The sequence below is a fragment of the Emys orbicularis genome, chromosome 2 (assembly GCF_028017835.1).
Source record: "Emys orbicularis isolate rEmyOrb1 chromosome 2, rEmyOrb1.hap1, whole genome shotgun sequence".
Classification (NCBI taxonomy): domain Eukaryota; kingdom Metazoa; phylum Chordata; order Testudines; family Emydidae; genus Emys; species Emys orbicularis.
Window position 1 is genome coordinate 256818748 of NC_088684.1, and position 13110 is coordinate 256831857.

At 39.5% G+C, this 13110-nt stretch overlaps 1 protein-coding gene across 1 annotated transcript in view; it reads right to left on the reverse strand.

Annotated features, from left to right (window-relative positions):
- Positions 1 to 545: 545 nt before the first annotated feature.
- Positions 546 to 13110, reverse strand: part of FAM171A1 (family with sequence similarity 171 member A1) — a 136542-nt gene continuing 123977 nt past the window's right edge. The window contains exons 6-8 of the mRNA XM_065399652.1: positions 7693 to 7809; positions 5106 to 5220; positions 546 to 2259 (exon numbers count right to left, since the gene is read on the reverse strand). Of these exons, the coding sequence (XP_065255724.1) occupies positions 546 to 2259; positions 5106 to 5220; positions 7693 to 7809 (1946 nt within the window). The remainder of the gene's footprint in view (positions 2260 to 5105; positions 5221 to 7692; positions 7810 to 13110) is intronic.

Genomic DNA, 13110 nt, shown 5'->3' on the forward strand with positions numbered 1-13110 from the left:
ACAAATTGCTGAACAGATTATAATAAAGACATAAATGTTTACAACCAACTTGTAAAAATAAGAAAAGCATAGTATAAGCAAAATATTAAAAAGCAGCAATGCATAGCCTTCCTTTGAGATAATGCATAACTTTAGACACCAAGTGTCAAATTCTTGTGTTTAAGATACCCTTTCAGTAGCATTATCATGATAAAATTGGCTTAAGAAAATGTAACAAAGTTTCACTTGCCCCCATTCAAAGGAGATTTGAGGTCATAAACCTGCCAAAACAATGTCAATATTTTCAACATCCTTGATGACTAACATCAAGTAAATGGAATACCAATCACACTCTTCTTACAGCTGTCTCACCGGAGGCATCCATTAAATCACTTTTCAGAGTAATGATTTAATTCTTCTCTAACATTTACACAGTAATGCATTTAAAGTTCTTTCAATGTTGCCCACCACAGATTTTCCTTTTCTCTTCCACAAACAATTAAGCACTTCCACAGAAAGAATATTTGGCAATTTCATACTCCACAGAAAGGTGGATTTGCAATAGCTCACTTTATATTGAAAGCCATTAGTGGTCTTTCCTCTCGTTTTTGCCAAGGACTCTTTTTATCTTCTCCTTGGTCATCTTCATCATCGTCGTCATCGTCATCATCGTCTTCATCGTGGATGGATGTTCCGTGTTCGGGACTAGTTAGTGGGTCAGGTGTGGTTTCTACAGTTCTTTTTATTGTTTCCTCCTGCAGGCTGGGCAACTGGACCCCACTTCTCCTGCTAGCTCCATCCAATAGGCTTCTTAGGGTACTGTCCTCAGGGCTGCAAACTGCTGTTCCACATTCACTGCCACTTTGGTCCATATCATCCAAATACACAAGCTGTGTGTAAGCTGTGCTATCTGAAACTTTCTGCTCTCTTTGATGGTTCGCCTGCAGTGGCTGGTGAGTCTGTTGCAGGGACAAATGATCTCCTCTTCCCCTTCGGGCAGATTTTGGTTCATTCATATCAACACCAGAATCCAAACTGGCATCATTACTTCCATTCCTTCCAGCTCTTTGGAGATCAATGTATGAATGTCTAACATGAGCATTTGAACGTCCATCTAGAGAAACAAACCATGCCCGAGGATGAGGCAATGGCTTTCCACCTCCTAGCTCCATCAGAGCTTTTTCCGTAAGGAGCTGCACTTCACTATTCATTTGAGCCAGAGATGCATCATTAAGTGAGGCAGGAATGGATATGGACTCCGACATAGAAGCATTTTGTGGACTCCATTCACTTGCACCTGCATCTTGCAAATGTTGCTGAGATATTGCTTGTGATGATAACTGTTGGGGTTGCAGCTGCTGCTGAGGATGCGGAAAAAGCTGCACATGAGGGTTAGAAAGCTCAGCCTGAAGTCTTTCAATATCAATCTGCTGGTCAGCTGGGACAACCAGCGGTTGGCTAACATAAGGATGTTCTCCTGGTAACTTCATGTAATGACCAGGGATGACCAATGTAGGCAATACTTTTCTGTAAACACTGTCATTAACTTGGTCAACAGAATTGCAACAGATCAACTGACCTGGTCGAGGAAAAGATGTAGGTCGTTCAAGATGATCGACAGAACGAGACATCATACATTCAGTAGGTCTGCAATCTAGCAGTTCTTTTTCAGGGGCTGATGGGGAGGGGTACATTTGTTCCTGAATATTGTATTTACTTCCTGAAGAAATATGGTTTATGGATGCTTGAATCTCTCTCTCTTGCTTTTCAAATAAAGGCTGAGACAGCATAGCATTGTAACTTCTCCTGTAATCTTCTTTGATAGGGGACTCATATCCTTCTGATGTTTCCATGGACTTTCTTAATTTTGAAGGAAAAGTATCCACTGACTTATGGGAGTCTTTTCTTAAAGTCCCACTAGGAGTCAGGTTCTCCAAGGAGATTCGGCTCTTGTCTTTCTCCTTATGAGAAAGCAGTTCCTCTCGGGAGCTAAACTCCTGTGAGGTGCTGTACGAATGTTTGAGCATAGGAGTGTGCAAATCTGCTTCTCCACTAGAAGATACCATCTCCATGTGGACAGCACTGATTAACTCCTTAACGCCTGAGTTTTCAGTGTGCCCATTGCTGGCAACAGACATCCCACTAGGAAATTCTGACTCCCGTCGGGAAAATATTAAATTGATGTGGGACATGGAGGTTGATTGATCCTTCTTAGAACCATCCAATGCTGTAGAAAGCTGCAGTTTCTTATGATGCTGACGTGGTTTCAAACACTTCCTCCTATAGTATGCCATAACAAAAAGAGTTACATATGTTTATGACTGGTTTCAGAGTATCAGCCGTGTTAGTCTGTATCCGCAAAAAGAACAGGAGTACTTGTGGCACCTTAGAGACTAACAAATTTATTTGAGCATAAGCTTTCGTGGGCTACAGCCCACTTCATTGGATGCATAGAATGGAACATACAGCAAGAAGATATTTATACATACAGAGAACATGAAAAGGTGGAAGTTGCCATACCAACTGTAAGAGGCCAATCAATTGAGATGAGCTATCATCAGCAGGAGAAAGAAAAAACTTTTGAAGTGATAATCAAGATGGCCCATAGAAGGTGTGAGGATACTTAACATGGGGAAATAGATTCAATTAGTGTAATGACCCAACCATTCCCAGTCTCTGTTCAAACCTAAATTAATGGTATACTTGATCAACATCCTATACAGCAAACAGGGAAAGATTAAGACTGAACTCTCAAAACTGGAGACTCTCATGAACAACCATCCATGAAAAAGCACAGGAACAGATCTGTACAGACACATGCCTAGAACCCCGACCAGGGGTATTCTATTTGCTACCCAAGATCCATAAACCTGGAAATCCTGGACGCCCATCATCTCAAGCATTGGCACCCTAACAGCAGGATTGTCTGGCTATATGGACTCTCTCCTCAGGCCCTACACTACCAGCACTCCCAGCTATCTTCGAGACACCACTGACTTCCTGAGGAAACTACAGTCCATCGGTGATCTTCCAGAAAACACCATCCTGGCCACTATGGATGTAGAAGCCCTCTACACCAACATTCCACACAAAGATGGACTACAAGCCATCAGGAATAGTATCCCCGATAATGTCACAGCAAACCTGGTGGCTGAACTTTGTGACTTTGTCCTCACCCACAACTATTTCACATTTGGGGACAATATATACCTTCAAGTCAGAGGCACTGCTATGGGTACCCGCATGGCCCCACAGTATGCCAACATTTTTATGGCTGACTTAGAACAACGCTTCCTTAGCTCTCGTCCCCTAATGCCCCTACTCTACTTGCGCTACATTGATGACATCATCATCTGGACCCATGGAAAAGAAGCCCTTGAGGAATTCCACCATGATTTCAATAATTTCCATCCCACCATCAACCTCAGCCTAGACCAATCCACACTAGCGGTCCATTTCCTAGACACTACTGTGCTAATAAGCGATGGTCACATTAACACCACCCTATACCGGAAACCTACTGACCGCTATACTTACCTACATGCCTCCAGCTTCCATCCAAGACACACCACACGATCCATTGTCTACAGCCAAGCTCTAAGATACAACCGCATTTGCTCCAATCTCTCAGAGACAAACACCTATAAGATCTCTATCAAGCATTCTTAAAACTACAATACCCACCTGCTGAAGTGAAAGAACAGATTGACAGAGTCAGAAGAGTACCCAGAAGTCACCTACTACAGGACAGGCCCAACAAAGAAAATAACAGAACACCACTAGCTGTCACCTTCAGCCCCCAACTAAAACCTCTCCAGCGCATCATCAGAGATCTACAACCTATCCTGAAAGATGATCCCTCACTCTCACAGATCTTGGGAGATAGACCAGTCCTCGCTTACAGACAGCCCCGCAATCCGAAGCACATACTCACCAGCAACCGCACACCATATACATTGGCCAAACCGGACAGTCTCTACGCAAAAGAATAAATGGACACAAATCTGACATCAGGAATCATAACATTCAAAAACCAGTAGGAGAACACTTCAACTTCTCTAACCACTCAGTGACAGACTTGAAGGTGGCAATTTTGCAACAAAAAAGCTTCAAAAACAGACTCCAAAGAGAGAGACTGCTGAACTTGAATTAATATGCAAATTAGATACCATTAACTTAGGTTTGAACAGAGACTGGGAATGGTTGGGTCATTACACTAATTGAATCTATTTCCCCATGTTAAGTATCCTCACACCTTCTATGGGCCATCTTGATTATCACTTCAAAAGTTTTTTCCTTTCTCCTGCTGATGATAGCTCATCTCAGTTGATTGGCCTCTTACAGTTGGTATGGCTACTTCCACCTTTTCATGTTCTCTGTATGTATAAATATCTTCTTGCTGTATGTTCCATTCTATGCATCCGATGAAGTGGGCTGTAACCCACGAAAGCTTATGCTCAAATAAATTTGTTAGTCTCTAAGGTGCCACAAGTACTCCTGTTCTTTATATGTTTATGCCTGTTGTACATAAATAAGATCAGCAGGCATGAAATAATGGGATTTTCAAGTAATGACTGAAAGCTCAACTCTCAGTAGCAAAGTTCAATTAAAAAGGAATCAGTGTGAATTAAGTAAGCATTAGGAAAACACCCCAAGCACTTAATTTTAAACTGGGCTAGTGTTCGGTACAGGAAAGTCTAACGAGAACCAATAGCATGTATTCACTGACAAAGGCTTACAATTCATTTTAGAATAGGGATTGTTGAAAACTGATCATATACAGCACTGAAACAGAGTTATGGCTCAAGATATACACATCTTCTCTTTGATCTACAGTACTAAAACGTCTTCTACAGAAAATGTATACGTTATAAAGGTGCCATGCTTCATATAACCCCTTTCCTAACAAACATGGGGAATACAGCTTGCACTATATGCAACCAGCAACATGAGGAAGGACTTTATCTCACTGTCTCTTTCCTTTTCAAGTCCAGTGAGGTACATAATTCTTGTTTTTTTAAATGTAAAATTTTTTCAATAAAAGATTGTACATAATTTCAGTATCATGCAAGCAGGGATGTTTACATTCTAAATGCAAACTGAATGACCAAAATGGTAAACTTTACCTGCAATAATACAAAAGAAGACACAGCAAAACCACAAGAATGAGAGCCATTCCTCCTAGAATTGCCAAAAGGAACATTGTGTGATAGGTAGTAATGTCCTGTGTTACAATGGGACCTAGAAGGCAAGAAAACAGAATTTAGACTTGTGACAACCTTTAAACAAAGAGAGGCAAATTAACTGACAGTCATGACACCTTCTTCCATGCTGTCAGGATGCTAAATGAGCAAAACTGCCATTAGGTGCTCCCCACCAGCAGTGCCTGCTTATGCCATATCTGAGAAAGATGTGGCGAGAGTGACTGATGGTTCTGCAGGCAACAACACCAAACAGTTTGTTCCGTGGAAATCCATCTGACTGCAAGAACAGCATGCCATGCTAAGCATTGCTTCCTGGCTCCATCCAATACCACAGTGCCCCAACCTCACACAGCTGAAGTGCAGAAGCCCCTGCAGTGTCTTCAGCCAGTGGCGTGCATGCCGCAGAACTACTGCTTTCCCTCTGCTGCCTGTTTTGAGATTTCTTTTTAACCATAATTTGATCAATTTGCAGTAAATAGCAGATGTGGCACACTAAGGGCTTCATCTTTAGAGGTACTGGTTGCTCATATCTCTAGTTCGAGTCAATAGGAACTGTGGGTTTTAAGCACCGCTGAAAGCCAGGCCCTTAAATGCAGTAGAGTAAAACTAAAGATTTTAAGAACTGTTGATAAACTCTTTACTCACAGAGAAAGAGACACGTATACAACTTCTACTCCCAGTTATGTATGTGTAATCCCATTAGTTTATCAGATCCTTCACACAGTTTGAAATACAGAGCCACATTTTGTTTTCAGATAGAAAGGTGCAACTCCCAGTGACAGGGTTTCATGGGTATGTACTGTGACTGAACAGAATTTTGCCTGTTTGTTTGAACAATGTTAAGGATCTAACCTAGAGGTTTCTAAACTGTGGTCTATGAACCACTTGTGCTTCAAGAGCCATTGCTGGTGGTCCTTGGAGACCTGGCTGGGAACACGGTGCTGAGTCTCCTCTTTCCCAGATGTGAAACAGAGAGGGGATGGGGAGATGAAATGAAGAACAAAAATAGAAAGAGTGATTAACCTGTTCTAAAAATAAATAAATAAAAGGAAAACACATATTGTATTAAAGAGAGCTAAAAATACATTCATTCTTTCCTAATGTTACTCTTCCAGGTAAACTACTGCTTTAGTTGCTATAAGGTATTATGTGAATGGGAGAGGAGATGGCCCATGAGAATCTCAATTAAAGAGTGGTTCCACTGTGACAAAGTCTGAGAAACGCTGGCTTAAGAAGAAAGGAAAGTCAGAGCAGAAGCAGAATCTCTTCCCTAAAGGAAAAACAACAAGGACAATCAAAACTCCTGATAAGGTGAAATATTTTAGACATATGGGGCCAAATTCATGACTGGTATAAACACCATTAAAGTCAGAGACAAGAAAGTCACACAAACAAAACATCTGCCCCCTTTTGTTAAGGTACAATTAATTTTACAAGATTATTTTGAATTCAAACCACAGTTTGTCCTTGTCTACACCTGTAACTAAACCTTGGTTCAGCCCTAGGTCAAGCTGGATCTTTCAGCAACTGAATTTTTTTATAGCATAAACTTAAATAAATCGTTTAAGGAAAGAAAGCTGCCAGAAAGAATCTTTCTCCATATATTGAGGAAGCTCAGTGGAATCTATTTGGGCAGACTTGAGAACTAATCCTTACACAGTAGGTTGCTTTGTTTATGTACATGGTTTGTTTGTGTAGTCAGGGCAAGGCATTTTCATCACACTACCTCTGTTATGAATTTATCAAAACCTAATGAATGAAGACTCTCCGAGGAGGTGGTTTTTGTTTGGTTTAAACAAAGAAGCCTGTGTTTATTTGAAGCCAGGGAACTGGAATAAGAGAGCTGGCCACAGGAAAAAAAAAAAACGATCAAGCCACATCGTGAATAGTCTCAACAGGAGTACAGGTACACATCACAGCTAGTTTACATTGATTTCTATGTTATTTAAATAGCTTCCTGAATGCCAACCAATGACAATCTGCAAAGGGCAGTCAACCATTACAGATTCCAAATTCCACCCTAAATTACACCTGGTGCAAGCTCAATGAAGTCAATGAGATTATAGCAGGTGTCAGGACAAAACTTCAAAAGCTTTCAAAAGAACAATTAAGATGACTCTAAATTGTGATTGTATTAGCTTCAGGTGAATCCATTTCAAAAACTTCATAACAGATGTTTTAGTAATTGTTGGAACTCACAAGTACATTAATATCATTACTCCCCTCACTTTCTAGCAATTAATTTACCAGGTAGTGGTGACACAAGTGACACCAGTGCAAGGAATACTTCCTTATAAAGTTTCATGTGTAAGTGGTTTTGAGTACAGGGATTCCTCCCCTCTCCCCAAAAGATTTTAACCCTTTACTTTCAGATTTCTCTTTTGTAATAATCCATTATTGATCAAGATGTGGCATCTCAGATGAGGTCATCCTGAAAAATATAAGTGTTATATATGAATACATTAATATTCATTACTGGAAATACTAATACATTTCAATTCAGTCTTACCTGGGTTAGTAGGAGACATGGCTGCAACCCAATAACCCAACTGTGGGGCAATGTATGTCCAGGTCAGCTGATTTCCTTCTTGTTGTACAAGCCCTAAACTACTCTTCAACCATGTCCCTGTAAAATACAAGATCCAAAATGGGGCATCTTATTTTTTAATATGAGATCAGTATATACTACTGAAAAAAATAAACTGTAACAAAACTTTTGCCTTAAACCTTATCATTAAGCACTATAAGTCACATATCACTCTAAAGATATGGGGAAGTTGCAGGTCTTTAAAACACATCTCTCTTTGACCATCATCACTGAGTCCTTCCATGAGAAGTCATTTGAGAAGCTTTATACTAAAAAGAAGCTGTTTAAAATAAAGTAAAGCTATTAAAGCTTCTAAAATGGATGTGGGAACTAGTAGTTGCCATCCCGGATTCCCTTTGTTGGAGAAGGTTATTCCTGAAGCTACTACATAGTGACTTCAAATATATTGTTTTAAATTTTATAAAGCCCCTTTTAGAATTCTCACTGTTCGAAGAGGCATTATGGAATTACAGCAAATCTCTCCAAGCTTCTAGTTTGGCTGCAAAGATTTCCTTCTAAGGAACATGGATATACATATACTGTATGCACACATGTATTCAGCATACCACATCCCCGTCGCACTTACTTGCAATCGCCTTTTAGAAGCATAAACCTTTTTATTTCTCTACAAAGGGTTTTGTTTTTTCATCTAGAAAACTTTGATTCTTTAACTCCTGTGTTTCCAACAGAGAGGAAACTATTTGGTGTTTAGCAATTCGTTTCAGCAGCACCATCAGAGGCTCAGTCAAAATGCACGTAGTTTTGTGAGTAGTGTTTACTAGGTAACAACGCAGAATATTTTTAAAACACACCTTTCAAGGGAAATTTTAAACAGGGATTGATAATCCAAAGGAAATTAAGTTGGTCAGGCTTTCATCCTGAAGTATGCAGAGTACTAACTTTTAAAAAAATGGTGCTTCTATTTTCAAAAGATACAGTGCATTGTAAACCACAGTTTTATGAAAAAGCTTTAAAATTAGATAATTATTTGCATTTTGTTACACATTAAGGTTCCAGCTCTGGGGCCTAATAAAAAAATTGGTTTAAATTCTGAGCCAAAGCATCTTAATAATGCTATTAGACTACTCCATTCTCCCTGAATGACACACTGGATTACTGTGCTTCAGACTACTGAAAATTTAAAAATTGAAACAGGATGTTCTCAGGCTTCTGAAGGGCTATTGCAAGTAGAGGAAATTGCCGAGTGCTGTGATGCAGCTAATATTCCTTAGAAAGAAATCTTTGCAGTTCACACAGAAAATTTGAGAGTTTTGCGATAATTTTAGAATGCCTCTCTGAATAGTAAGGCTTCCAAAAAACATGTTCAAATTTATGTTGATCTAACATTCTGTTTTACTTCCACCAGTGGGTGCCAAACTAGACAACAAATAAAAAAACCTAAATAAAATTGGAGTTCTTCATACACTTCACTACTATCAAAAATATATCAAATTAGTATATATTGTATCCTATGTACTTCAATGGATAAACACCTGCAATTCTCAAAGGTTAGTTATAAATTTCTGCTACAAAGGGGAAGCTGAAATGCTGAAATTACCTAACACGTTTTCAAGAGAGCTATATACAGTACAGTATTGTATTCTGACTAGCCCTCCCTCCAAATGGTCGTCAGTGTCTCTGGCCTGAAACTAAGCCCTTTTTATGATGTCACTAATGAATTAGAGGAGGAAGTGGTAGTGGAGGAAAGGTGAAAATTTGAAAATGACTGTAAAACACATTTAAGAGATTTTATTAGTTGTATAATACCACAAAATTAACCTTAAGGTTCTGATGATTTCCACTGTAGTTCTTAAATTATCCACATGAGCAAATCATGGAAGTGTATGATGAATGGCTTCTTTTAAAGAACATATTTGAATATTCATTTATTTTTTCTTCTACATAATCAAATCCTTGTAAACCATAATTTTTTGTCTCAGCATAGAGCTTGTGTTGATATAGTAAAAGTTTTTTGCATGACACACAATATTTGACAGACTGCTACATAGAGGTGAAAACCATCGACATATACCGACTTGGCATTTGAAACCTGGTTGAACGTGTAGCCAGTAATCACATTCAATATTGGTGCAGAGTGGGGGAGTGGAGAGGAAAGTATTTTCTATGTTGTAAGGGAGGTATCCAATAGGTATAATGTGTCATTTCACACAACATCAGCATCAACATTGTAATTTGAGCACTTCATCTACTGTAATGAATTTGTCTACAGAACAACCCTACAAAGTAGGGAAGTATTATCAGAGGCAATGACAGTGAAATGACTTGGCTAAGGTCACAAAAGAAGTTTCTAGTATGCCCAAGGAATAAAATGAATCAAGAACTCTCAAGCAGCCACTTTTCCTCTTGATCTTCCACCAGGTAATTTTCTAGTAGCAGACATTTGTCCCTCCAATAGCCTTGAATGAGAAGCTGAGAACATAGCCAACAATCTCATAGGGAATGTCCTTATTCCATCAACTTTTGGTACAGTGACTGCTGTCTGTGACTGAAACGACAATCAGCAAGAACACTGTCCACAGCTGAAACCACAATTTTCTACTATCCTCAGCAGGATCAGCCTTGATAATAAAACCACCTCGGCTTGGAATAAACCCTGTTTCAAAGACATGATGCTAAATGCAAAATGAATAAATATTATTAAAAAGCACAGCAGCATAAAAGAGCATTTGGAGAGTGTGCAGGGGTCTAAAAGGGCAGGTAGAAAAACAGGAACCAAACAGCAGAGAGAGAGTGTGTCTGTGTGATAGGGGTGATGAGTAGACTTATTGTTCAAGCCAAGCTTCTTTTACAGTCTCAATACCCCCAAAGATACAGGCACATTCCTACCTTAGTAGCAAGGCTGACATCTTTAGTATTTTATAGGTTACACGATAGAAGTGGGAGACATTTGGACATTAACAGAAATGGATTAATTTACCATTACTTTGGATCAAAGTTAAAGGGTAAGGCAGGGAGGCTTTCAGGACTAATATCTAAGACTATAGAAGAAGAGAGGAGCAGGCGACTTGAGAGACAAACTAGGGCAGAAAGTATCATCCTCCTTTCTGGTGTAAGTCTGTTTTAAAATATATTTCACACAGGCGAAAGTGTGATGCAAGTTTTGTGATTCAAAAATCACTAGGTCTGACTGCTCAAGAAATTTCTTAAAATGCCACTTATTTCAATCTCTGCAACAAGACAAGTTTAAGGGGAGTCAAAAACCTAGGTGCTGAGTCCCTGCGGTTCTTATTGACTTCAGTGGGACAATGAGTGCTCAGCACTTCCGAGAATCAGGATCTTCAAGTTTATCCATGAATCCCTCATCACATCAATAACTGGATAACTATAGAGAATGAGGAATTTTATATCCGCAGCCAAATCCACGTATATGGCAGGAGTCATTATTGCAGTTATTCACTAGGGGGAACATGTGTCCAGCTTGCTTTACTCACACTGCTCTGGAACAAACAGAATCCTTGTAGTGCCTCTTTAAAAGCTCTTCTGCTAATTATGTGCCTGCACAGCACAGTGATCAAGAAGCCAACAGAGACTACACTCTTATCACTGTGAGAAAAGCTCACTTTTCATTCCAGCAGAACAAGATTGCTCACATTTTTCCAACAAAAGGAAGCTCTGTACTTGTAGAGAAAGCAAACAAAAGGGCGTACAAAGCATAAGGCTAGCCAGCCTTCTTGCCTGTCCTCCACTCATTTAGCTCGCCCACCAGTTTTTGCTAACTGCTGGCTATCCTCCAGAACACTAACTGGTCAGCATAACACAAAACGCCAGCAGGAAAAGCTGGCGTTCCCTCTCTCTTAAGAGAGGGCCAGAGCTCTAGAAACGTACCAAGTACCTACTACATGGGTCACCACTGGACACCACCATGGGTCACACTTATTTCCTATTTTAAATACAGAGAAAGCTTTGGTACATCAGATACCACTATGTGGTGACAACTGGAAAATGCTGAGTTTTTAATGGAGATCACTCTAGCCTCAGAGAACGAAATACATTGCCTCAGGCCAATGCCAAGGATGGTTCCCCCAGGGCTCTGGGTGACAACCTGATGGGAAGCCCACTGTGTACCCCTCCCTGCTCCAAGACTGTACTAAAGGTCCCTCTCATCTTTTATATCTGTCATTTCTCACCAATAGGTATTTGATACATTTGAGTCTCTCCCACAAGTGGTGGCCAAAGAGTGAGGTACTCCATCTTCCATAGCAGCAGCAGCAGATTGCGCCAGTTCTTCTACTGGCCTCAGTCAAAGAGCTGTATTTTTTTCTTGCGATAAGCTAGCCACAAATGTACACAGTATTCCAGACAAGGGTGCACCATTAATGTATATAACTGCATTATAATATTTGCATTATTAGTACAGTGCTCACTTTATATTATTTTATTACAAATATTTGCACTGTAAAAAAGATTAAAAAGAGATAGTACAATCTATAAGCCAAAGCATGAAGGGGCATACCAATGTTTAGCATATCTGGCATGTAAATACCTTGCAACACTGGCTACGTCACTGGCATGCGAACACCTGTTTTCGCTTTCAGATGACATTGTAAATAAGAAGTGGGCAGTATTATTTCCCATAAATATAAACAAACTTGTTTATCTTAGTGATTGGCTGAACAAGAAGTAGGACCGAGTGGACTTGTAGGCTCTAAAGTTTTATACTGTTTTGGTTTTGAGTGCAGTTATGGGAAAAAAATTTCTACATCTGTAGTGCAATTTCTTTATTGTGAAAGTGCAACTTACAATACTTGTATGAGGTGAATTGAAAAATACTATTTTTTCATCTTTTTTACAGTGCAAATATTTGTAATAAAAATAATATAAAGTGAGCACTGTACACTTTGTATTCTGTATTGTAATTGAAATCAATATTTGAAAATGTAGAAAAACATCCAAAATATTTATAATAAATTTAAATTGGTATTCTATTATTAACAGTGCAATTAAAACTGCAATTAATTGTGACTTTTCAAATCTAGTTCATTTGTTTTGTGTTAATCACTTGAGTTAACTGGTTTTAATTGTCAGCTGTAATAATTACCCAAAGAAAAAAATCTCTCTATTCTAGATTTCAACTTTTCATTCTGCCCTGGATAAGCATTGGTCATAACTGTGCTGGACCAGGAAGAGCACGGAGAATTAGTCCCCATCCCTGACCCATGCTCCCTCTTCCTTGCATGAGGATGGGATGTGGAATAACTCACTTCATCCCTTTTCATAGAGCAGCTTACTCTCTTTCAGGGTGCCCAGCTAGATACTCTGGCCTGCGAACAGGGAGTTGGAGTGCAACGGAGGCAGGGCTCTGGTTGAGTGAGGGTTATG